The sequence below is a fragment of the Rhyacophila brunnea genome, unplaced genomic scaffold (genome assembly GCF_057557595.1).
Source record: "Rhyacophila brunnea isolate RB1 unplaced genomic scaffold, BYU_Rbru_1.0 scaffold_6, whole genome shotgun sequence".
Classification (NCBI taxonomy): Eukaryota; Metazoa; Arthropoda; class Insecta; order Trichoptera; family Rhyacophilidae; genus Rhyacophila; species Rhyacophila brunnea.
The window spans coordinates 22609173-22635299 of NW_028233276.1; the positions used below are offsets into that span (position 1 = coordinate 22609173).

Consider the following 26127-nt stretch of genomic DNA (forward strand, 5'->3'; position numbering starts at 1 on the left):
ATATAAGTGAATATACATTTTTTAAATATTACATAATATTATATTGTGATGTATTGAATAAGGCCACATATCCACCGAACCACACATTATTTGGAAACGAATAGGTACATTTTATATACATCATAATATTATTTCCTTTTTTCGGACTCGGAAAACTCGAATGGGAAACAACAAAGACAATTTGATTTATCTACTATATAAGATACCATGTCTAATCATTATCAGCTGCTGATATTAATTTTTACAATTTTAATAGACCTCTCAATTTTTTATTCAGAGCAATGCATATTTACTGCATTCATATAAAGTTTGGTCATAAGACTTAGTTATTAATAAATATTTCTAAATATATTCTTTTGTTAATAAATATGCATCAGTTAATGTTCTGTATTTTTATTCAACAATATTATAATAACGATTTAAATTGAGATATTTTTTTTATATAATTCAATTAAATGTCCAAATATTTATGAATCCGAAGAGTCAAAAACAAACACAGGTCACTAGGAATAATATTTAATATTCCTACATAATATAATATTATATTACATCACGGGTGTAATAATGATATTTTAAGAAGTTCATTACTCAATAATTTTCACTGCCATTAGAAATTCTTTCTTTGATGAGGATATTGTTTATATTATAATTTGCATATTGTTAGAATTTTTCATCCGTACAACAAATTTCCCTTGTCGATTGTGGATAATTTTCAATGTTTTGCATTACAACTAACTTCACCGGGTTAGACACAGTTAATGTGGACGACTATAATAATAATGCCTTTATTAAAATGAAGGCTGCCCCAAGCGAACGCTTAAGGCATATGCAAAGATCATACATTCGACTCGGGTCCGTCTGTGTTGTGTTTGAACGATGCTCGGATCCTCGCTGAATAGAGCGCGCAGAGGTGGCCATAGCTTTTGTTATACCACTCAGGAGTTCTTCCCCTGTAATAAGAGATATTATTCATGAATATAGGGAATGCCAATTAATTTTAGTCACAGAACTCTTTTACAACAGGTTGTAGAACATATCGGAACTCCTTAAATATTCACTAGGTACTTACATTAAAAATAATAACAGGCAAAGAACAATAGTCTCTTGTAAATTCTATTATTGTATAAAATTGATTCTTTTGCCTGCCAGGAAAATTGCGCATGTGGCATAGGTTCGCCACCGCTGGTCTAAACCGTTTTATCTAGCATAGTTTCAAATGTGATTGAAATATTTTTAATTAACCTTCTTCAATCCCATTGTCAAATTCATTTTTACAAGAACTAGCAACTCTCGGTGAACCCATTTGGGAAACGCTGGTCTATCCAAAATTACAGCAGTTTTTAATCATTTTAATACGTAAGATGGTTCTGAAAACTTACTTGGTATCAACTCTAGCTAAATGCATAAGTCTCGATCGGCCTTTGCCAGCGGGTTCGATGAGGTAGCGGCTGGCGAGAACGACGGCTCTAACCCCGCCCAGCAAAACAGGTGCGCCCGCATGGGACACTGATGTTTCCACCACACAGCAGCCCCCTCTCGGTAGATCAGATTGCCATGATCTGTAGATAACACATAAAAATTAAGTTTCTTCTTAAAGTGAATAAATCAAATTCTTCTGACTATGAAACCAGAATTGAAACACTTATCTTGGGGTTTAGACTAAAAACTTTTAATTTAGGGTCACTTGTGAGGTAATCGAACAACGGATGATATATGATAGCCATTCGATACAGATATTTTAAACTGGAATATTTTCTATCTTTTAATTGTACATGGCCGGTCTTCTTTTCCATTACAACGATTTAAAGCAGACGGCAATTTGGGTTGGCGATTAATTTTTCCGTTTATTTTCTCAATGACTTCCAATTATTTTTGGCGTATCCTTTGTCCTTTTGTTTAACATTCATACTATAAGAGTTTTTGTTTAGTTTAGTTTGAAAAATAATGATAATGTGTATTCCCCCGACCATATACAATAATTAAATAGGTACATAGATATCATACTAATTATAAAATTTACCTGAGAACACAGTAGTCTTTTGCTTGTAAGGGGGCCATACTCGCTGTGAGGTATTGGAAAACTTCTGCCTGGCCGTTCAGTCTTTCTACCACACGCCACTTCAGTAGCGAATCGTCCCAAATATGTCTCTCCCGCAATATTCTATAAAGTTGATTAAAACAAATATAATTATTCACTAAACATTTGAGTAGGTATTAACTCTACTCTGCATTCCTATTAATATTTGGATGGATAATAAGAGCCGAGCCACACCGGGCGACTCTGGCCTCGAGACCAGTCGCGCGACTGGTCTCCTCGTGCGATTTACTCGGGCGACTTGCCGGCGACCAGAGAGGCAGCCAATAATAAAAATAATAATGAATGTACACGCAAGTATGCAAAAAATAATAAATATAATGGCGTGGCTGCCCGTGACTAATCGCCCGGTGTGGCAGCACTCAAAACATAGCTATATGTTTTCCTACATCGCTACTGGTCGCCCGACCAGTGAAACCGCGAGACCAGACCGAGCGCAAGAACGAGATGTTACTGATCGCCCGACTTTATTGCTTGCGCGACTACTGGGCGACCAGGTGTGGCATGGTCCATATAACTGTATGCATCGGTCTGGTCTCGGCGACTGGTCTCGAGACCAGAGTTGCCCGGTGTGGCTCGGCACTAATATGTAAAATTGTGTAAGTGTATAATTGTATGAACATGTGAAAGAAAATTGTTTTCAGCCTTTTAGATGTAGAGTCTGTTAAAGGTGTTTTAATGAAGCGCCTTGGTATAACTGATGATCACTACCCCAGCAAAAATAGTCGAAACTAAACTAGTGGTGGTGAAGCCGTACATGCTTTAAACTTACGCTGATTTTATTCACTGCCTAAAAATATGCCCGGGACCATACTTTTAGATTGACTAAGATAATAATGGTCATTAAACATATATAGAATAATGGGTGTTTACCTGTTTAGGACTTCTGAAGGTGGAGCTTCCACTTCTGTCGTGACTCTCCATAATCTCAGCGGGTGTCCATCCCCTACTTTTCTGTAGCATAAGTCTACGTGAGGCTCATGTGTTGATACTGACACCCAGCCTCGCGACCTAGAACAAAATATCATATTGGTATTAAAACAATGGGATAATCTAAAAATATCTATGTTGCCCAAGTATTTATTACGTAAACATACTTATAAATAGTTAAATTAATAATATGTCCTTGGTTGCAATTTTGGCAAACGTATCATTTTGGTTTATTTGAAATGTACTATTTTCTCTCACAACAGTAGGTATGCATTTTAATGATTTTCTATTATTTAAATAATCATGATTATAAGTTATTACATCTATAATTCTGGTTTTAGCTAGGCTTTTAATAATTACTCATCTAAAATTATGCAACTACATAATATGTAACTAACTTTCACTACATTTACATTTTCTGAAATTTGGAGAAATAATTTTACTGTATTATTTTATAGACAGTATTGTAAGGTTTATAGTAAGTCAGATGGAAGATTTGATGATAGTTTTATGGCTCAACAGTAGACATCCTTGAAATGAAACATGTTTTCCTACTATTATAACCGATCAATTATGTTTAGATTTTTTAAATTTTACATTAAAAAAACATCGGTCTATTGTAAATTATTCCTCCAAACTAATTAATACCTGTCTCTATGAGCTTGAAATTCCACTTTGCCATAAATAAGATATCAGTTGAAGCGAGACCTATGCCTTTTTTTACAGTGAACTTAGATATCACAAAAGCGTTACATACTAGCCTGGAATACTGGCAAACCTAATTCTGTAGTAAGATGGCAAAACACGATATATCCGTTTTCTAAATTGTTCAGGAGAGCAATTTTAAACTTCGAAAAATATTCAAACAATGAATAAATCACATATTGACACAGCTTATTTCTCCCAACCTGTAAGGTAGACTCAGGTAACAAAATTTTCCAAAAAATGGACATATCATGTTTTGCCATGTTACTACAGAATTATGGTGTGCGTTAATTATTAGTCTACCATATAGGTCTACGCAGGGCTTTTTTTTCCATTTAACGCGGTGGAACGGCGTTCCGGCACCTTTTTTCACGGTTTTATTTCAAAATCAATTAAACGAAAAAATATTTGCGCTTAAGTAATTACAATAATAATTCGTTAAAATGATAAAATAAGGTACAGGTGGAAGCCATTTTGAATGTTGGCGTGTTAGTGTTAGTGAAGTAACCGTATAGTTTAAATAGCAAACATGCGTATGTAACTAGCTTCATACGTATGCTGCGTATTATGATTTTGACAGTTTGACGTTTATCGCATGGCAGCATCTGCGTATATTGTTATTTACGTTTGTTTAGTCAGTTTGTGTTACGATTACGTGTTGTGCAACTATTTTATATATTATTTAGTGCAACCCCAAGTTTAAATATGAAAAAAATTTCCTGTTACTTCTCAACCACCGGCAGCGGCGCCGATTCCGCAAATAAAAAGCTCAAAACAGAAACGATGACAGAAGATATGGAAATATCGGTACATGTAGATGTTCCTGAATCATCTCTAGCTGATCTCGGGGATCAAGGTCGAACTCAAAACGATTGGCCAGACTGCTGGTCATTAGATCAAAAAAACGATTTTTGCTCAAAAAACGAATGGTTGAACGTACACAAAATGAAACTTGGCTGCACAATTTGCAGAAACGTTGGAACTCTTGGAACTGAAACGACAATGGGAATGAAAATATCCAAAGAATGGGCCAATAATGAAATCACGTATTCTGGGAAAGAGAGGAAGCTACAATTGGGGTCACTTCGAAAAAAAATTTTCGATCACAGAGGATCTATTGCACACAAAGCAGCGTTAAAAATCATTTCTGAAGCCAAAAAAAAGCAGATTGAAAATACTTTTTTAAAATCGTTATCTCGCGAAAAAGTAATAACAGCAAACATTTTTCGAACTGCATATAAAGTAGCTAAGGAAAATCAATCATTCAATATGTTTGAAAGTGAAATTAATCTCCAAGAACTAAATGGGATCGAAATGGGTCATATTCTCCATTCCACTAACGCATGTGTTAACATTGTAAATCATATATGTGATGAAATGAGAAAAAATGTTTTCAAAGAAATTGTTCAATCGAAAAATATAATTTCTTTGATAATTGATGAGTCTACCACCATAAGCCAAAAAACCACCCTCATTGTGTATGTTCGATGCTGTGTCGAAAGTGTTGGAATGAATTCACCAATTAATTTGTTTTTGGATTTGATTGAACTTAAAGACGTAACGGCAAAAGGAATATTTGAATCATTACTCCAATCTCTTGATTTATATGGGATGACAGAAGAATATTTAAAAAAATATTTAGTTTCGGTTGCATGCGACGGCGCTGCTGTGATGTTAGGTTCTAAAAATGGAGTGAAAAAATTGCTGACAGAAAAATTTCCTTCAATTATAGTTTGGCATTGTACTAATCACAGATTAGAATTATCAGTAAGTGATGTTGTAAAAAAAATTTCAGGGATCAATAGATTCAAATCATTTATTGATAAACTTTATGTTTTATACCACGCGTCGCCGAAAAATAATAGAGAGTTGCATTTATGTGCAGAATCACTAGGCGTTGAGGTACTGAAAATCGGAAGAGTTTTAAGTACCCGATGGGTGGCATCTAGTTTTCGTTCAGTTTCGGCTGTGTGGAATAATTATGAATCCCTTGTGCGTCATTTTGAAGAAGCGATGAATGACCCTACAAGAGATAAAAATGACAAGTGTACTTACAGTGGCTTAAAGAACAAAATAACATCAACAGCATTTTTATTGGATCTAGCATTGATGTGCGACGCTCTCCAAGAATTGTCGGAACTTAGTTTGGACCTACAAAATCGCAATGTGAACCTTTACATTGCAAATCGAAAAATAAATGAACTCGTTCAAGTTTTTGAAGAAAGAAAACAGAATTTTGGACCCTATTATAAATGTGCTGCAGCTGCTATAAGCAATCTGCATTTTCGTGGAGTTTTACTTCACGAAAAAGTTTCTAAAAATGATCCTCCTATTGATCCGAAAATATTTTATTCCACGTTGAAAACGTCAATTGAAAAAAGGCTGCTAGATAATAAAGATGTTGAGTTTGCACTTTGGGCTCGCGTACTTGACCAAAAATATTGGCCTGAAGACATTGATAATCGGTTGACATTTGGAGAGATGGAAATTAGAAACATTTCGATCAGGCTACAACTAGATGAACGAGAAATGATTCGTGGATTTCGCGAATACATTCTCGAAAAGACATATTCTGAAAAACTCTTGCGTTTGGTATATGCTCTGAATTCTATTCCCATTTCTTCAAGTGAATGTGAACGGGGGTTTTCGCAAATGAATCTTATTATTACCCCAACAAGAGCTTCGTTAAACACTAAAACAGTTTCGGCACTCTTGTTCATCAAACTCGTGGGACCACCCTTGACACTTTTCGATCCTTCAAAATATGTTGATAGGTGGTTACTTAAAGGAAGACATTCGGCCTTAGACTCTAACACTAAGAAAAGGAATCGAGATGATGTATCAGACGAGAATTGGAAAAAACTTTGGAAATCACTCTAAACTTTTATTCAAGTTCATAAATAAATACATTACATATGTATTTACAATTTTATTTTAAAGTTAGTCTTATTTAGTCTTATTTGTACAATATATTTCAAATATAATGTATGTATTTTATTGTTTCTGTAGCTTTGTTTTGACTAAAATAAAAAATTATCGTAAAAATCAACCTTTTTTTGTTCGCTTCGTGGCATAGCTCCTTTAAATTTCATTTAAGTGACATTTGAATATAATTTTATTTAGTAAAAAGCTTGACATGAAGTGAGTTCCGGCACCTTTTTTTTTTAAAAAAAAGCCCTGGGTCTACGGATCCTAGTACGATGGGTACTTTTTATGTTGACGAACGACTCTAGGAGAATGATGAAAAAAAATAGTAAATGATGACCTGCTTTCTTTCTCTTCAGAACATTATCAGGAATGTATTCCGTAGAAGCAGATTTTCAAGCTCTTCGCTATATTATGTAACATTTCTATAATAATAATTACAAGCGTCATGCAAATTATTATAATTTTATCAATTAAAAGAAACTTTTAAAACTATTAATTACCTACTCGTGTGTGCTGAGCATGCATAGTTTGCAATCTACATTTCTAATATACAATCTATAAAATAAATATAAACTTCTAGGAATGTTAACAAAAGAAAATAGATCTAGCGCCTAAAAAAAAATGTTAGAAGCAAAGGTATTTAATAGGTTCATGGTAACTAGTGTAACTAACTATGTGTAGTTTAGTTGTGAGAAAAACGTGACGGGACACACACATAAGTTATGATACTATCATTTTATACTTAATCTCACCTCTTAGTAGCTCTGCCACTTGCTCTATGCGTTATAATCAAGAATACAGAATTAGAGAAAGGTAAATACTTATTACTATACTTATAAAAAGAACAAATTTACTAATGCGATAAATATACAATATGAGAAATTGTAAGATATAATATAATGTTACTCAAATATACTGGATAGAAAGGTAGATAATATTTTACAGTAATAACAAGAATAATTATTTTATAGAAGATAATATATACGTTTTATTAGATACAAGAAGTAATTTTGATTATCGAGAGTGATGTGCCTATTATAAACCAATGAATTTGTGTATGAGTGTGAAGAAGACAATAGCCAAACTGAATACTAACTTTTCTCTCGCTTCTTTGAGCAGTGCCTGCGTACTGGCTTCTTGGAAGCCTTTCCAGTCTTGTTGGAATTCAGAGCCCAACTCTTCTAATGTTACCTAAAACAGAACATAAAATTACATTCATATTACGCACTATCACAATCGATTAGGTAATTCAAGTTTTTAATAGTTTACCTATTTATATTATGCACATAACATATTAATAGATAGAATTCCGATAGGTTATTCCCCAATATACTACATTTTGACGCAGGGTTTTGAATTTGTGAGTGTTCTACCAAAATGAACCACACATTAGAGACGTGCAATAGTGTGTGTTACAACCTTCAAACATACTAATATTGAATGAGTGTCAGTGCATAAACTGAGAGCAGTTGTCAGAACGAAGGACAAGCGTATTTTTTACATGACGTGTTTAAGATTATCCCATATTCTTCCACAGTCGAGATCGGTAGCCTGTTACTCCACACCCGTTAGTTATTTCAGTACCCATTATTTCTGAGTTCCCTGATATTGTACTATCAAAAACAGCTTCTTAATTATATCATAATAAAAACATTACGACTGTTGATTCATTGACAAATATTTGAGAATAGGCGGCTAAAAACTAGTATTATTCACAATAATAATACATTGACTCAATATCAATGAATATTAATGTGGAACTGAGGATTGAAGGAATACATGACATGCACAAATTGACAACAAAATTAAATGTAATTGTAAATTCTGCATAACAGTTTTAAAATTTCTGTAAACACCTGTAAACTGTGGCCTCAAATGATATTTCATTACTACAAGCGACCCTTGACTTTCGTACATTTCTTAAAAATTAAAATTTTTGTTGATAATGCAAAAACTGTGCACTTCCATGCTGTAGCTACTCTCTCCACAAAGAAAAAAAGGGTGGTATTCAACTATTTATTAACAAGTTTATAAAGAAAACACCTGTTAGCTATAAATACGCCTCGTTAACTTTATTATACCCATTGATAAATAAATATTATAGAGTACACTTTTTCACGTTTTTTACATTACTCTACTTTCGTACATTCAACATCCGTACACATTTCCAGGAACCAATTACATATGAAAGTCGATGGCCGCCTGTATTCCAAGAGAAAAATATTTCTGTTTATAGTGTTAGGAATATTAAAATTAGCTTTATTTAACATTGCTATGTCAAAATTTTATAGACAGGACTTCATGAATTGTAATTCAATGTTAAAAATAAATATCTTTAATTTTTTATCTAATTTTATATGAAACCTGTCTGAATGGTATAGAAATCAGGGATGGGCATACATGAGGTGAACGAGAGCCACATTCTGGATTTTCATATATATATATTGCTATAGTCACATTCTCACGTAGTATTAAATACAAAAATTATAATTTAATTATAATAAAGGAAAATTATTAATTTTTAATTAATTAATTTAAAGGAAAACTCGCGAAATACAAGTCGTCAGCTGAATGCATTCCAACTTACATTTGAAATTTTTGAGGAGAGAGTTTTTTGAAACAACTTACTGAAATTATTAATTATTATCTTTATGGATTTAAATGGATGCATCATATTTTAGTAGGATTATTGATGAAAAAAATGGTGCATACACTTGTCCATATAAATAATAAATAACTGAAGTAGGCTGTTTCAAAAGACTGTTCTGAAAAATATTTCAAATGTGAGTTAGAATAGTTCTGCATTCAGCTGACGAAGTATAATGGGGAAATAAAATACCTATATTTCTATCAAGAGATATTGGGAGCTGCACTTAAGGGCCCACATGCCCAACGAAGGTTAAAATGGAGATTTTATGGTATTTTCAAAGCATTAGCCTGAACATTCCTTAAACGGTGTAGATAATCTATTTATATAATTTTGAAGCCTTATTATCCTTTATATTTATTTTAAACATTTGATTACTGCATAAAGTATTTTTATTACATAAAATAGTATTCTTTTAAACCTCTCGATCTAATGTTTTAAAATATAGTCATATTTTAGTACATCCATGTGCAGTGGTGTTAAGATTTTTTAGATTTAATAATTTTTAAACGCATTTATAAAACCATTAGTAAAATTTATATCGACATTATTATAGTGAAATATTTACGATAAAAAATTATATTTATAATCTCTGTGATCCCAAATTTGACAAGAATTAGGCATTTTATTATTCAAGAAATGGGCACGATTAACACATTTGAACATAATTCAAAAGACACTGATTATAAGCTATGTCTTTGACCATTCAAATGTGATAAAACATCCTACGAATAATGATTGTTTTATAATAATTTTATTATTGACCTAAGAATAAGGTGGTATTTTTTTGAAATACGCCATTTCTATTGGCATTTCCCAGTGTTTAAGCTACAACATACGGCTGTAGCCATAAGTTGACACACGATAACTGAAGTAGGGAGTAAGATCATGTTAACGCATGTGTTTGAACATGTAACTAACCGAAAAAAACGATTTTTTTCGGGTAGGTACATGTTCAGCGGACAACTTATACTCGTGAATCTATATCTAATTGATGTATTATTTTTTTGAATTTACATTATATCGGAATCAAACACTTATTATTTATATGCAATTTATAGAATAATTCTATACATGTCAATTTACCGGTATGCTTTCCTCCAGACTATTAAACTTGCACCGCTGCAGGGTATCAGCGGACACAGTGAAGAGCTCGCGGTGCCTTTTGATGAGCAGCAGAAGACAGTCATGAGCGGCTTTGCTCTCGTTGAGCTCCCGCGCGTCGGGTGCCGCCACCGCGCTGTTACCTGCCGTTCCGCCACGCCTCCTGCGGGGAGAAGCAGATGCTGATCTGTAAAACATTAATCAGGAAAGAGAGGTTAGGTTTGAATTTAAGGAGGGGTCAGGTTGTGCGCTAGGGTCAGGGATTGTGCTAATTGGATAGAAGGAACTTAAACGCTTATGGTGTTAGTAAATTATCATACTGTGGTGATATTATAAATGTAATTGAACTTATTTTAGACAATACTCTTGCAAAGTTATCCGTCACATATCATATCATACATACTTAGACATATTAGGTTTTTATTGGAGAAGTAATCGCTTATTTATCATGAAAAAATACACGAGGAAGGCATCACCCAAATTATTATGCAATTAGTAGTGGCTTGTGATCAAAGATATTTTGTAAAACTACTATGAACTTCTGTCAGGAGAAATTATTCACTTTATTAGTAAACCGTTTATACTTCTTTTGGAATTATAAAATTTGGTTACAAAATTAAAATACATAGCAGGAGTCTACATTCTATATTTTGTTTAGTGGATTTTAAAAGAAGCTAAGTGTACATGTCTACATTTATTGAATTAAACCCAATACCACTAACCGATTGCTGTTTCCCTCTTTGTTGCTATTGCCCTGGCCTTGCTGATGATGGTGGAGTCGTAGCAACGTTGGTGCAAGACATACAGCCAGATTTGAAGCTGTCATTTGATTAGTGGCTGAATGGTCCGCCACCTGAAACAAAACATACACAATAGCTTTAAAATATTGGTTTTGAAGTTGGTGGTCATTGATAATATTAATTGAAATAATGCAAGTATGTAGAAGGCGAGGGTTACAAATATATTTTTGTTTACCTGTTGGAGGAAAGCCAAAACAACCTGAAGAGCTTCTCGGTGCTCTTCTGGTAATAGTAAGAGGGCACACTGTACGGCGTCTTCTCTCATAGGCTGGGGAACATCTGAAAGATGAACAAAATCAGATTACAGTAGGTAAGTCACACCCACGGTGGCCGTACGGCTTAAGCGTTGGACTATAATGCCGTGGGTCCCAGGTTCGAATTCTGGGTCTGGCAAGTACAGATATTGTTTTTTAATGTGTGTGAGTCAGGGTATGGATCTAATAGGTTGAGCAAGTGGCTGACATCCATTTCTCGTAAAAAACAAAATCTGTTAATACAAACCTCTACTCTGTGGAGGCCCATATGATCCTATTAGGATCGGACATGGTCGGAATAAGTCACATCTGCGGGAAAATGTCATATTTCTTTTTGGACAATAATCATTGAAGATTCACTATAAAAAACAATATGCTTCATTGGGCAGTAAGCTCGGTTAAAGAAGGAATCAGATTTTGAGGTATACTTCTAGACAAAATAATATAGAATACAATTATTTGCAAATACAATCAAGTAATCACTTACGTTGGAAAATAGCTATGAAGGTTTCGCTGAGTTTATTGGTGAGCAAGGCATCCGGAAGTTCTCTGAAGTACTGCTTGACCATATCGGCCACATCATGTGCTTGCTGCTCGTCGTATGGGGCGAGGGTGGCCGGGGGAGGAGGAGGAGTCGCAGACGAATGGCCGCCACCGACACTCGTTGTCCCGGCACTCTCTGCCAACTGACGAAGTCTCAATGTGCGCGATCTGACACCGGCTTTGCGGAATATGCCGACCTGTGTACAAAAAGAATAAAAATAAGCTGGGAAGGAGATACCACGGTGAATACTCCTGGAAACTGGATGGGAGTAAGAAAGTTATCTCAAGGAGACCATGGGTTCGTCATTAGTGTGGGTTTCGAAGTTTCATCATTGGATATTTTAATTTAGTAAGGTGAGTTAGGGTAAGTGCGTCTACGGGGTAAGAGCGTCTATAGTCAATAACTTTTTAGTGTTTTAAATATAAGTTGTGACATCTGTGAGTATCTATTACACATGTAAATACACACACACCATCCAAAGATGGCAGTATAATAGCATTGTTTAAGGTCAGTATGACATTTCAAATATTGTCAGTTATTTGAAGTCGACGGCTGAGATCGACATGTTTTTTTAATCGATCTGTATCTCGACAATCTTTCGTCCTAAACAAATGATTTTTGGTAAGTACCTTTATCTTAAATGATATTTTGTTGTCTAAATTTAATATTTGCAATTATTGCCAATGATTATATTTTATTAGACTAGACACACTTCCCCCGCCAAAAAATATCATTGGGGTAAGAGCGTCCGACGCTCTTCCCCCATGCACTGTTATATTTTTGTATGGATAAGTTTTAGCTAGTGATGCTAGTGATTTATAGTGCCATGCAATCATAAAATATTAATTTTTGTAACTAATGTGTAGCATTTTTTCACAACTTCTAATTTGAGGCGTAGAGTTACTAAACCCGCTCCAGAGACTTTTTTGAGTTTTAAGTAAATCACGAAAAACTGTTTTGGGGATATTATGATAATTTAAGTGTAATTTTAGATGTTATATTTCTTCCGTTACATACGATATAAGTATAATAAAATGTCAAATCCAATGTATAAGCCGTATTTATTTAAATAAATGCATTTTAATTATCCCAAGAGCGGTCTTTGTCAGTCGCTACCTGACCTGAATTTTTAAAAAAGAGCGCTGTTTGGTGCACAGTGGTACATTGTCGACAGGAGATGATAGTTCAGTAGAGGTCCGTATTTATTTTAATTACGTATGTAATATATTTTAGAATTTACTTTATCTAGAAAATATTTTGTAGCCATCCTTACCTACTGGCAGCTGTATAATTTTCGCATTGCACCTACATATTTAGCTGTTGTATTGGTACGTAATATTTTTTAAAAATAGTGGTAGGTATGTACTTGTCTTGGAAATAAAATGCTTTGTGTTGATATAAAGCATTATTATTTATTTAGAATAACAATAACACATTTAATAATATCAATAGCATAAATGAAAAAACCCAGCGGAATTAAGTACCTGCCTTTAAATAATTAATCACCCCATTACATGTCACTCAAATTTCATGATTGTGGGAAACCTACCTTACCTACCAACCTATTTATTAAATGTAAAAATAAAAAGATAATATTTTTAAGCAATAATATTTATAATCTACTTAGGTATATTAGTTATTTTATAGTATTAAATTCATAAAACCAAATCCGACAAATAAAAGTCTACTTTTTATATACAAATAGGTAATAGTAGGATTTTTTAAATTTATTGTAAAAACGTATTATAAATATAACGGAATTTCTACAAGATAGCACAGCATTGTTAACTATGTATCGTTATTACAGCTAAGCTAATCTACAAGTACGATATATTAATAAACATAGGTAATTGAATTAAAATTCATTGTCATTCATATTAACGAATGATACAATTTCAAAACTATTTATTATTAACTATTAGCCCAGAGCGGGTTTTGTAACTCTACACCTCATTTTATTTAGTACTTATTATTTATTTCAAATTCTAGCCTATACCTACGTACAATACTATAAGTAATAATGTACATAACCGATTTCAGTGGGTATATACCTACAATTTTTTTATTTTGTGGGGTTGAGATATTTTTTATCACATTGATTTCCTCGACATGTAATAAATGAATTTAATTTCGCATATAGTCACTATATTTTATTATGACAAATTCACTTTTATCAATATTTTAGTTAAATTGGAGAATAATTTGTTTCAGATTCCAAATTCCCAGGAAATTATGTTCGGAAGACAAAAGGGGGTGCTTCTTATACAAAGGACGAACTCTTTGAAGCAGTTAAAGAAGTAAAAAGTGGTCGTCTAAATGGTTACCAAGCTTCCAAACAATATAAAATACCGAGGATGACCATTATGTCTCACATAATTGGGAGGCGAGGTGCAAAGTCAAAAACTATGGGACGAACATCAGCTATATCACATGAAATTGAAGGAAAAATTGCAGAGAATTTACACGTTATGGAGAAATATGGATTTGCTTTAACGAAAAAAGAAGTTATTGAACAAGTTTCGCAATATGTTGTAAAAAAATAATTTGAAAACACCATTCAAAAATGGAATTCCCGAAAAAAACCTCAAGCCGTCGAATATGCAAGGAAGAAAATTTGTGATCCCTTTATTATCAACGAATACTATGATCTACTTGAAGGTATACTTACAAACCTGTGCCTTCAAAATAGACCAGAAAATATATATAATATTGATGAAACTAGTTTTTCAAAAGACCCAAGTAGAACCAAAGTTCTGGGTGAAATTGGATTTCCTTCCACAAGAACGATCAGTTCTGCAGGAAAAGAGAATACGACAGTATTATTAGGACGCAATGCGAAAGGGGATAAAATTTCACCCCTGATCGTATTTAAGGGGAAGTATGTATGGGATGAATGGACTGATAAAACCCAAACCCAAGATTTTTCAAAACTCTTTTTATCGATTTTGGTAAATTTTATAAGAAGTGTTTTCGTATTACAATTAAAGAATAATCAACTTATAAGGATTTTATGTTGTACCTACACATACAACTTTCCGGCAAATAAAATATCAAAAAAATATTTGTTCTTTTTATTTTACCACAGTCACATCCCTAGTACTAAGTATGCCGCACTTACCCAACTTTTTTGATTTCATTAAATATATTCTATTTCTTAATGAAATTTACATGCATGAACTATCAAAATATTGTACTTCAAACATTCGATAATACTTATGTTGTCATATTTCGTTTATTGACAATATTTTGAGAGATAATGCAACTAGACGCTCTTACCCCAACTGGGGGGGTAAGAGCGTCTATTCGCCTTGTTACATTAAAACGTTTGAATTATGATTAACCATTAAATATTTTAATGTAATGATTACAGTGATTGAAAAAGGGATAAATTGTTTAGAAGTCAACAAAAATTTCAAAGAGATATTACAATCCGTTAAGAATCACCATCCACTTAAAGTTCATCTAATCGATTTTTATGCCGCACTTACCCTAACTCACCTTACTCATTTTTGTATGCATTACAAACCTGATCGAGGGCGTTGTTTCTTAACCATCTTAAAGCAGTCTGTATTGGTTTTGGTAAGGCGTGCCCAGTCCGTTGCAGTGAAACTAAAAGAGGAACTCCGAAAACAGTCTTATCTGAAAAATAAAGAATAATAATTTTATATTGGACTTACTAGATAAATCTCTTGTTATAAGTATTTTTGTAGATAAGCTAATTGGAAAACTAAATTTAAACAAATAGGTATTTGAAATAAAGAGCAATGTAAACTGAAATGTTACCTTTATAATCTGGTGCTTTGATCTTTCTGATGAACTTGGGTAGCTCCCAATTCCATCCGGTTCTGTGGGTGGGGCAGTACCTCTCCATACAGGCGGTTAGTTTCAGTAAGGCGAGCTTTCTAAGGACCTGTAACTGACCGCAGGACATGGCAGCCATTGGTCGGACACCTGACAGAAGATTAAAAAACTAATAAGTTAAGGTAGATTCCGTAAAGTGTGAAGGGAGGATAAGTGTAAATGAGGTCCATAGTTTTATTATTTATTGATTGTAGGCAGTGACATCTAGTAGTATCTAACACTAATATATTTTTTTACCTTATATACAATTTTGGTAAAAATCTACTTTCTCGGCTTCAAGGAAATGACAGTTATTTCTATAAATATCTCTTTGAAGTTATGGTAAGTTAAGAACATTCTAAACAAAATACTTTTTATGATGACCCTAACATTAATCTAAAACACATAAGAAGACAGCTGGTTAATCCTGATCAATAAATTAAAAAAGATAAATAACTATGTATTAATTTTTCTTTCCAAAAATTATATAACTTTTCAAAATTTTAATTGAGCTCGTACCCATTTCATCTCCTTCATGCTGTGGAGCTGGATTTGGAACAACCGGAGTTGATGTGGGGCGACTTCCCAATGAAGAACTCCGCTGGAATGAATGCCATCGTTGGACGTTTCCTCTGAAAAACAAAATGGTGATTTTTTATTACGTTATTGTATCGAGCATTGTGATGTGCTAACTATGATTTTATTAAGTTAACGGGTAATTTTTATATGCTATTAGAAATATGTGTCCACATACTTGTGACGAGGGGACACCTCCGACTGAACTTTGTCTTCCGCCTCATCGTGGGAATGTTGTGATCCTCCTGAGTCTTGACTGCCACTCAGTTCATTACGTGACGCGGACTTGTCTCTTTTGAAGCTTCTGTCGCGGTATCTGAAAATGGCAGTGTTGTTTTGTTATGATTTAACAGCACACTCTAATGATTGGAACATTTCCAATAGTAAAAATTATATGGACTACTTTTTTAAGATGGTGAGAAAGAATTTTTTCCACACAATTTATAATATTGCATGTTTGTTTGAATTTTGTTGTACCATCAAGATAATAGAATATATGGATAAGTGGGGTCCACATTATCATTGAAGTTATGCTGCATTAAGTATATAATACCTCGTTTACACTTGCATGGATTTACTGCTGGCAGTACGTATTATCGCAGCCATAACAAGAAAATGCACGTGTAAACACGTATTATCGTGCAAGTTGCAAGATTGCATACGTAGATTAAAAAAGTTTAGAAGCTTATGAATTTTCACGCAATAATTGGTACTTGCATGGCGGTGAGCATGGGCAGTAGAACGATAGTGCCAGCGTGTTTAGGCGCTAAAAGTTGAAACTATATGCTGATTTAAAACTATAAAAATACTGGGAGAACAATAGTGTACGCTCACCTATGAGGTTCCTTTCCAAGGTTTAGAGAGCCGGTTCTGGCATTTCCTCGGTGAGAAGGACTTCTCGACCGAGATCTGGAGGCGGGGGCGATCGGTGAAGAAGGAGGAGAGGAAGGTTTGTTGGTTTCCGAGGGGGCCTCAGGAGGTGACGGCGGTTCAACGTAGACCACCTGTAAATTTGAAATTTTGTCATTAATTTATATTGTAGTGATGCTGACTATGTTTGGACTACTATCTATAGGCAATATGATTTTTTATAAGCATTGGTAGTTTGCCCTTTGCTCAATGTCTAAACAGGAATTGGTGGTGAAAAGAGAAGGAGGCGGTATTCGTCAAATAAGCCAATGTTCTGGATTACATACAATACCTATTTATGATAAATAAAAATATGCTTTTCCGATTTTTAGTTGATTAGGATCCTGGAATTTTACACAACTTCAAAATTAGTTTTTAAATGATTTTTGATAAAAAAACATGTTTTAAAGAAAGAAGATAATAATTTAAGGAAAGTGGGTAGTTTGTGAATAAAATTACCATTAATCTCATAACTTACATGGTATTATGAGATCGGCAAAAATGTGCAAAATTACAAAACTTCAAAAGTGCTTTGTTCATTTTGTTAAATTAAATTCACTTCCTTTTTATTTGTATCTTGAAATGGAAATACTTAACAATGCCAACGATTGCAATCACTATGCACACACTGCTTGACAACTGGTCGACATTGTTAAAACTATGTATCTATATAAACATTGATTATTCTCACCTTAGTGTCATTGCTGTTGGCATCCTTGAAGTAAAGATGTTGTCTCCAGCTGGACGGTTGACATTCGGAATCACTCATGGCACCCGTGTCGTCCGATCTCATATTTCGCTGCAGGAATTTCTTGGCTCTGTTACCTAGTTTCACCCTAGCGGACGGCCGATGACCTGACCCTTGGCTGACATCCGAGCAGTAACTGGAACTGTCCTCGCCGAAAGGCGACGGACTCAGTTTCTGTTGACCGATGAACGTCGGAGCCGTCGAGGTCATGGGCGAAGGCGGCATCGTGGCCAACGGCGAGGGCGGGTGCGATCTAACGGGTGATGACGGATAATTAGTGGGAGAGCTCGGGAAGTCGATGAAGCTCAAGTTCGCGGTCGGCGAGATGTCCACGCAGTTGAGGTCCTTCATCTTTTGCTGAATGGTCATGACGTCGAAGACCGGCGAGGAGATCACGACGCCGTCGCGGTTCTGCCGCCGCTTCTTCCGCGACTTTATGGATTCCACGCGGCGGAGGAGAGCTTTGGCGCCGTCGCGGAGTCGCTCCGATCCGGTGCGGCGGAAGCGGGAGCCTTGCTGGTCGTCGCCGGCCGCCCCGCGCCCCCCATCTAGACCTTCGGCTTCCTGGCCCGGTACCGTCAACCTGAGAAAATATCGTCTGTCTTTTATTCTGTCTATAACCTATAGTCTAAATATAAATTAGCCGAGGAATTTTTATTTAAAAAGTTGGAAGATAGAACCCAGTAAAAGAAAGGAACTCCTGTTCTTTTAATTTACCCATATTTAATAGGTACCTAATAAAATAATCAGAATTAAAATTATGATACATACATTTTCAACAGGATTTCAACCGACGTTAAACGAAGTTATCTATTATAGAAGTAGTAGTATATTATCTACAATTTGCAATCACCTTTAAGGTTGGAAGTGGGTTATACCTAAAAATAACTACTGTATTCTCTGTGTCGTTTTTAATCCTGTACCTTATTTATTACGAAACGATAGAATCTAGTTTCGACATAATTTCGTGGTTTAAGGCAATTAGTCATTGGTGACGATGGGGATATATTTTACCTCGCTGACAAGTGAAGGCCTTTTGGAAAACGTAAATTATTGCATCCTACACAGTATACAGTAGTAAAAAATAGACTGTGCATGTAAAGATTGTAAATTATTCACAACTTACAAGTCTTGCGCGGGCTCGATGCCTTCAGCTCGATCCCTGGCGTTCTGTTCGGCGATGGCCCTGTCGGCTATGGCCTGCAGACGCTGCTGCGCCTGAGGGTTGATGTCCACGACCCTCGACCATCGCCGCGACTTCCTCTCGTACTGCCAGTTCTCACTGAGGGCGCACTGGTTTTCTTCGTCAGAATCCTCGTGCTGCTGAGAAACAGAAAAATATAGATAAGTACCTATTAACTTTTACGATTGATTATAACTATCACAAAATAACGTATACATCCGTGCAGTCCATCAACCAACGACGGAAGCGTGAAGTTTCAATAAAACTTTATTAATCCTTTCGTAAAATGTCTCGGAAGAAATTTCGGACCAGGACCTTGCTAAACGTGTTTTGAAAACAGTATAAAATTTAGGTAATAACCATTTCAAGAAGATGTAATATACAACAGATGGACATAAAAGTTATCCTTCCGGTTAAATCAGCGATACTCAACCTGCGGCCCTTTAATAACCCTTTATAGGGCAAAGGTCGAAAACGGTTTATTTATCGACCATCTCATTTATGAGCTATAAGTCATACACTAAATATGGAAATATCAACCTTAGTGCGTCAAGACGTTGTCGAGAACGTTCTCTGGTTATGAAATAAACCATATAATATGAAGTGTACGTCAATCGCTCGCAAAACACTATTTCAACGATTGGTCGATGTATCAGCCATTGCGCGTTTGCGGTCGCGACTCGACAAATTCGCGAGTGACACTTGACTTTGCAAGTCATTTTGTTCCCATTTATATTATGTGTTGTGAAAAAAGGTATGTACATAAGTATTTAATATGCATTTATTTATCGATTCACATTATATTTTTTACAAATATTTTGTGATTGAGTACTTGTTTCATCATTCTATTGCCAAGCGGGAAGTACATAACCTCAAATTTGCAATTCGCACGGCTGACTTCTAGAATTATTTTAAAAATAAAAAAGTGGCTTAGGCAGCTGTGTATAGTTATATTTTATTGTGAATATAGTATACTATCATAAATAAATTTTAGTTTTACTCAAAATATTTGGGATCGGAAAAGTTTTCAAAATATCCGCGAAGAAATGGTGTTTTTTTGTTAGTTGTGACATCAATTGAATGCTAAAGTACTAAATTACTATCAATATCGCAACTTTCATGGGTTTGTATTGTATTATATTTGACTGTAGAAGTAACATAATCATCAGCTGTGGTCTATACACTGCTGGATGAAGGCCTCCCTCATCATACTCCATTTTTCTCGGTCATTTCGTAATATGGTAATGTTGTAGGTCGGCAGGTACTGTTACGATAATATGTTTTATTTATTTTCAGTTCATGAGTAAATCTAAGAAAAAGAGCTGTCGATGTGCTTATTGTAGTACGGGTAGAGAGCCAAAACGCATATCTTATTTTTGTAAGCAATGTAACGTACCGCTTTGCATACTATGTTTTGTATGTAAATTTTGTATGTACCTACGTAAATGGTTGTAAAAAAATAAAAAATGAATTGTAACTTTTCTTATGATTAAATAAATAATATGTACAACCATTATTTATTTGTTTTATTTGAAAAAAATATATCAAAAAATCAAAAAAAAAAACACCTGAATGGGCACTGGTTGATAAAAAAACCATCATAAATTATAGTTTTACCAAATTTCTGATAGATATTTTTTATTTTTATATTGAAATTGTTTTAAGATATTAAATATCTGATGCAAAATGATAGAGATCGGTTAGAAATGAAGAAAATAATGCTTTGCCCTATAAAGGGTTATTAAGCTGAAACACATTTATTATCAGGAATTTCGTATATCTTGAGATTCGTTTCGACTTTGACGCACAGATAGTGACACCCGAAGAGGATTGTCATTATGGTCCACATCAGATCTGGTATAAGAGTGTTGCTATTGCACACGATTAATTTAAAAAACACGCATAATTTTTAAAATCTCAAAAATGTTTTGTAAAAAAGGGGGGGTTTCATGATTTTTTTCGTCACACCAGTAGTGATGCGGCCCGCGTTACTTTACAAATATATGTATTTGGCCCGAAGAAAAAAAAGGTTGAGTATCATTGGGTTAAATCAATGAAGTATTTTATAGGATATAGCGAAACATTTAGTTTATTTTTACCAGGTTGATAAATCTTTAATTTTTTACGCTCAGGTTTTGAAAAATATGTGTATTTTTAAGATTATGGTAGGTACTCTCTCATGAAGTGACCGCCTCATCCACTTCATGGAGAAAACTAGTAATTGAGTTAAATGAAGACAATAATTATTGGTTTCCGATCAGACTATATTGAGCAATTGAAAATGGGTTCAACCCAAACCCAACAAAACCATCTTCTATAGAGATGGAGCCTAAATGTAAGAAATTGAAGCAAAAAAAGGACCACTCTACTGCTTAAGTTAGCTAAAAGTGACTTTCAATAAATAAATAAAATATATTATATAAAATTCAATAAAAAGACAATCCGTCACGATGGATAGATAAGCAGCTAATAAATCTATACTCTGGCATTATTTTTTAGTTTGTAATATTTGTGTAAAAGTTTATAATTGAACTCGAGTAAGTAATTAGGAATTACAATGAAACTAAAAAAATGGCAGCAACTGTGTGTCAGAAAATCGGAATGCTAACTGAGCGTAATATTTGTAAAGTTTATGCTTTTGCTAAATAATGTTAAATGTAATAATAACATAAGTACATAATATAGGTACTCGTAATACAAGCCTCCTTCTATTTATAATCCAAATTCTTTGATTCAACCCCACACCAATGACTGTGCGAGTCGAAGACTTAAAAAAATTAAAACTATAAATTTAGTAAACCCACTATCAATTCAATAAATTATAATCTATATTATATTATGTTAGTTAGGTAGGTAATCAAAGTAATTGTTGATGTTTCGGGATGGCACGGCTGCGCAACCTAGCTGAGTAGTACGTGCCAATTGTCAAAAATGATAAAGTAGCTATAGATTTAGCCTTAGTGTTAATTCTAGAGTAAAACAAAATGATGGCTATCTTTTTTATAATACTACTTAGGAGACTATTAAAAAAAACGTGTCGGAATGTTTTGGTTTACGGAAATGAACGAATTCATTACTACACGATTACAAAATTCGGCGTAAAAACGTGATTCCGTTTTCACCGCTCGGGGCGCACAAATATTTTGTTCACTGGAAAATAGCACTATACAACTCTACTATTTATGTATGTAGCTAATTAACTGCTTCATAATTTCCTTTGTGAAAAATAAGACACTTTGGAATTTATATTGGGTAGGTACTTGGGCGTTGCAATATTAATATGTGATGTAATGTACCTACTGTCTAGATCAGCGATTTCCAAGCGGGGAGGTGCTGGAGGACTAGTGCAAAAGGAGGCACGAAAAGTTTAACAGAAATGTAACCACTGGTTTGCAAAATCTATTTACTGAACACATGGATGGTTTGCTAATGCACGTTTGACATTATTTTGAAGATCTTGATTTTACAAAGTTTGCATGGATACAGAATACATTTGTCGATGAACAAGGTGATGAAATTGGATTGACTACTATTGAAAAGGAAAAATTGGAAATTTTTAATATAAATATATTATATAGATTAAAAAAAGGAAATACAAATTTCAATGTGAAACCGTAGTTAAATTTTGATTGAATCTAATTGAAAAATATAATATTTTGTCAAGCACAGCAATGCAAAAACTAATGCCATTCGTAACATCATATTTATGCGGATGCAATGCGGTAATGTGTTCGCAATAGATCAAGATTTTCATCATTTACTACAAACAATTTACGATAATATTGCATTCGAGGTATGAGCGGTAGCTAGCACTACTTGTCACGTCCTGTGTGTATCATTTCGTGTACAATTAAGCCGAATAGAAGATCACCTAGTAAGGTAATACGACGAAACGCTATTCATATCTTTGGTGTATTAACATTGTGGAGGAATGAGTTAAATCAGCATTTCCGTTATCTGTCACGAAATGCACTCCAAAAGATTAAATATTCCAATGACGTTTTTTATTGGGATTTGCTATCTCCCGCTCAGTCATTGGAAAAATATTAAATTTATGTGTTAGGTACATTACGACACCTCCTACGTATTAGGTTGGAACTGTAAAATTATAATTTTCAATAGTACGATTTTAATGACACCACAACGTTAATTTAAACGCAGGAATCGTATTTTACAACGTTTTTCTTATGTCGTATTCTTATTTGTCCGGTGGTTGTTTGTCCGGTACAAATCTTGCAATCGATTTTTAACTAACTTCCCTACTAGCTAGACATTTGAAACTTTTATAATATATCAGAACACGATACCAATCTTATCTCTCAATACCGATTTATCTATAGTCTAAGATACCAATGCATTTTTTAAATACTTTTAACCATTTAGCCACCACCGGACAAATACGAATACGACCTAATAAAAACGTTGAAATAATAAATAATATACTTATACGTGTGTTACTATGGAAATCAATATGAAGTGACATTTCATTATTCAGTATTTCTATCAAGTACATTTTTTTTACCGTTAAAGCTAGTCAAGTCAAGTTTATATGATTCAACAGAAAATTTAAAAACGTTGTATAATTTTGTTTTTTCAATAATCATCGTTTTCTTATGTTTAAAATTATTTAATAAAAGGCAATTAAGTCAAAATAGCCAAAACACGTAGTTCCTACCTTTTACGTATGAGGTGTCGATTATTATATTTTTTCACTTTATGAACCACCATCGTAACCATCGGTGATAACTATGATAACTATGATGAATATATATTATATCTATATATTATCATATATGTATCAGTGGCGTGCGGTCCATACAATCGGTACTCGATTATAAAATGTCTACGATGTTTTATAATTTTTTTAATTTCAGATATAATAATTAGGACATGACTAATCTAATCATTTTTTTGCGAGGAATGCAAAGTAAAGTTTACCGTCTCTCTTGATAAGTTTCTAAGAATTAAATACGCATTGATGTAATAATGTATACCTACTTTAAGGTGACGATATTTGGACAATCAAGGTAACCTACCTAGCAAGGTCTTCTGTAGTATTATGAAATAATAATTATATTCTAATTAGACGGTAAGTAAGCAATAATCATTGTTTGTACCGGTTCACAAAATTTTCTAATGGGTAAGACGTGACTATTTATCTAATGGGTAACATTTGAAATAAAAGTATATTATTTGACACAAATACCTAAGGTAGGTACAATATATTGAAAAATCTTGGGGAAATCGAACTTAAAGAGATCAGTTAATTGATTCAAATGCCATTTCTATACTTGTGTATATCAGTGGCGAAGACTCCATACTAGGCGATTATTTAAAGCTTACCTTCTTAAGAAAAATATTTTTTAATTGCATATTGACATATTTATATACTTAACCACTTCATTATTTTATGTTATATAAAAATAATTTATTTTGCCAACGAGAGATGTCGTATATGTAGGAATGTATTACAGTATTACACAGTTTACAAAACAATCTGCAAAGGTATTAAAAAATATACCACAGCGCGCCGTAAATAAATAATAAACGCCGCGACGTCTCGACGTAAATAAATCTCCGATTATGTGTGAAATAATTCTGATTTTTTTTCGTATGGACTTTACGTCTCGTAACGTCAGCAAGTCTGCTGATTTGTACGAAATAAGGTAAGCTCCTATCGCAGAGCCTAAAACATCGCGCATAATAATGTTGTCACGACTGCGCACTTTGTCCAAAATCATTAATAATTAGATAATTAAAAAAATAATTTCAACGGCGTTTAATCGAATATTAATAAATAAGTAAGTATAGATTGTTTTTATAAATAAAAATAAATTTTATCTAATGATTTTTGATGGGTAATACATGTTTTGAAAAATAGGTAATTTAAACACATCGCTCAATTTTATGTCGTCAATGAGTTTTTGAAGTTTCATTGAATTAGTGTGTTGTTGTCATTTATTAGTGTGTACCTATTCATTAGTAGTAAATATCGTACTATTCTCGTAAGTATACACCTGACAAGTGTGCTCTTTTTATCAGATCTCCACAGCCTACCTCTTTCCAAAAGTCACCCTTCGCCACTGGTGTATATAGTATATACCTATTCCGCAACTGAAAACTAAAAGGGCTCTCATATACGACCATTTTCCTAGGGGCATCTGGGTCTGTTCAAAAATTTCATTCTTTCGTTAGGTATCAGTCAAATTTACTCTACATTGCAAAGAAAAGGTATTCATATTTTGTATCGGTACGGCAACGGAAAAAAAGGTGTTGAGACTTATACATACGTTACGTTATATTATACGTATCGTATCGAAATAGTTGGTTAGGTCTATGCAAAATTGCCCCCCCTAAGAGTAGGTAAGGTATAATTATTGTCGATACCAGTCAAAAAGTGCTTCAAAATATCGATACATTTTTGATATACCAAATCTTTCCCGATATATTATTATAATACACATAATATATTATTACTCCTCCTATTAATTGCGTACCAAACTACATAATGACATAAATGCACATGGGTATTCACTTTACGTATCTAAAAATCAATCACAACGTTGGAATATGTATATTATACGTACATAAGTATTTATTATTGTGAATTTTGAATTGGTGAATAATAATTACGAATTATCATGGATATGCAAATTAATAAAAATGATAGTTTTTAACAAATGATTTCCAAACAGATTTCTCATGAAAATAACTGACTACATCGATGTACAAAATCAATTAGTTGGATCGCCACATTCAATGCACATGACATCACTATTCACTACCTCGATGACAGCACTGCTGCAATTCTATAGATGTACCAAAATCATCAATAAATAATTATTACACATATAGGTAGCCATC

General features: G+C 33.8%; 1 protein-coding gene across 5 annotated transcripts in view; it reads right to left on the reverse strand.

Moving 5' to 3' along the window:
• Positions 1–624: 624 nt before the first annotated feature.
• The window catches only part of cv-c (RhoGTPase activating protein), a 705315-nt gene continuing 679812 nt past the window's right edge, over positions 625–26127 (reverse strand). For 2 of the 5 annotated variants that reach the window (XM_085957152.1, XM_085957157.1), the window contains 16 exons: positions 19207–19403; positions 18024–18663; positions 17258–17427; positions 16602–16739; positions 16367–16479; positions 15791–15958; positions 15534–15646; positions 11951–12203; positions 11385–11488; positions 11132–11262; positions 10392–10596; positions 7755–7849; positions 2969–3106; positions 2021–2161; positions 1380–1559; positions 625–950 (listed from right to left, as the gene is read on the reverse strand). In XM_085957152.1, the coding sequence (XP_085813278.1) occupies positions 836–950; positions 1380–1559; positions 2021–2161; positions 2969–3106; positions 7755–7849; positions 10392–10596; positions 11132–11262; positions 11385–11488; positions 11951–12203; positions 15534–15646; positions 15791–15958; positions 16367–16479; positions 16602–16739; positions 17258–17427; positions 18024–18663; positions 19207–19403 (2901 nt within the window). In that variant the 3' untranslated portion in view covers positions 625–835. The remainder of the gene's footprint in view (positions 951–1379; positions 1560–2020; positions 2162–2968; positions 3107–7754; positions 7850–10391; positions 10597–11131; positions 11263–11384; positions 11489–11950; positions 12204–15533; positions 15647–15790; positions 15959–16366; positions 16480–16601; positions 16740–17257; positions 17428–18023; positions 18664–19206; positions 19404–26127) is intronic. The other 3 variants (XM_085957156.1, XM_085957154.1, XM_085957155.1) reach the window with 3 other exon arrangements.